The 1,448-nt window shown below is 30.9% G+C and overlaps 1 protein-coding gene across 1 annotated transcript in view; it reads left to right on the top strand.

Annotated features, from left to right (window-relative positions):
* Positions 1-1,021, top strand: part of PTP4A1 (protein tyrosine phosphatase 4A1) — a 10,403-nt gene extending 9,382 nt beyond the window's left edge. The window contains exon 7 of the mRNA XM_019662405.1: positions 990-1,021. Coding sequence (XP_019517950.1) covers positions 990-1,021 — 32 coding nt within the window. The remainder of the gene's footprint in view (positions 1-989) is intronic.
* Positions 1,022-1,448: the final 427 nt, after the last annotated feature.

The following is a 1,448-nucleotide window of genomic DNA, read 5'->3' as shown; positions in this document are numbered from 1 at the left end:
TAATATTTTATATGCCTTTTGAGCTGTGTAACTTAATATTTGGATACTTGATAATTTGTTTTATTATGTAATTGATAAAATGGTGATGTGTATTAATGTTAGTTCAACCATATATTTATACCGTCTGGGAATGTGTGGTTATAGTTCTGTGGGAGAAATAATTTGTCAGTGTTCACCAGCTTGGAAAAATCTAGTGCGAGAGCTTAAACATCTAAATAAATAATGAAATGCATTTATCATCACTGACATTGTTTGGCTTAAAGTTAACTTATTTTGTAGAAAACATTAAGATTGAATTGCGTTTCACTTAGTGCCATTTGAAGTAAAGTGTGTCTTTTTAAAGAAACAAAGTGAAGTTGGCGTTTTAGTAAGCTCCTTATAGACACAATTTGTTAGAGTTGTGAGAACTGTTTAATATTTTAAAGTGCTTTCCATTATAAACTTTGCTTTTAAAGGTTTAGATAATTTTGAACCAATGTGTACTATTCTGTGTATAATAGGGGAGTCCTTGATTTGAAGCTCAGTTCCACCAGTTATTTGGTTTGGGGCAACGTCTGAGCCTAAGTTTTCTCATTTGCAAATTAATTACATGCCTTTATAGTTTTTTAAATTAATTTGAACATGATTATTTGGCACATAAGCATTTAATAGATGTTAAGTTTTTTCAGTAATCTGAAATATTTCCTTTGCATAGCTCATGTTAATCTAAAAGGGACTTAAATCAGATGACCTTGTCTGATTTTTTTTTTTAATAGTTACAATGGAATAAAAAATCAAAATTTGAGTAAAAAAATGATACTCTACCTTGTGCTGTATAGAATTTGTTTCCATCTCTTCATGGCAGTTTAGCACTTAGTTCATTCTTGAAATTTAGAGCTGGGGCAAAAGGAACACGAGTGGCATCTGGGGACCCTTGGTTCTTAAATCTTAGATATTTTGTGTTTGGGGCTAAGTTATTTAACCTGGCTATATATTTTTTTTATTTTTAGTACTGCCTACTCTTGAGAAGATACTTGTGTAATTGATCGTTTCTATTATCACATAGCCCATAAAACATTTGTGTTTATTGAGAGTAAATGCCATCATGATTAATGAAACATACTGATTTGAAACAGTTTGCAGTGTTGGGTTGTATATATGGTATGGTGCTAAAAATCAATTTATAAACCTTGTCTGTACAGTATTATGATACAAGATTTGCTTTCTATCTAAATATTTTCTATCTTGTAAATATGACTCATTATAGGAATATCCATAATATATCCTGGGAGATTCCTTATATCTAGTTAGAATTAAAGTAGAAATATGAGTTGAGGTCTTTAATACAGGATGTTACCAGATGGTGTTCTAAAATTTGGTTACTTGGCTTTGGGTAATTTCCCTCAATCTGATGATGTAAACAGCGACTAGTTCATAAGGCTTGTCTATAGGAACCATGTTGCTGACAT

The sequence above is a fragment of the Hipposideros armiger genome, unplaced genomic scaffold, assembly GCF_001890085.2.
Source record: "Hipposideros armiger isolate ML-2016 unplaced genomic scaffold, ASM189008v1 scaffold_375, whole genome shotgun sequence".
NCBI classification, from domain to species: Eukaryota; Metazoa; Chordata; class Mammalia; order Chiroptera; family Hipposideridae; genus Hipposideros; species Hipposideros armiger.
The sequence above is the reverse complement of the archived record's forward strand: the minus strand, read 5'-3'. Positions and strand labels throughout refer to the sequence as shown.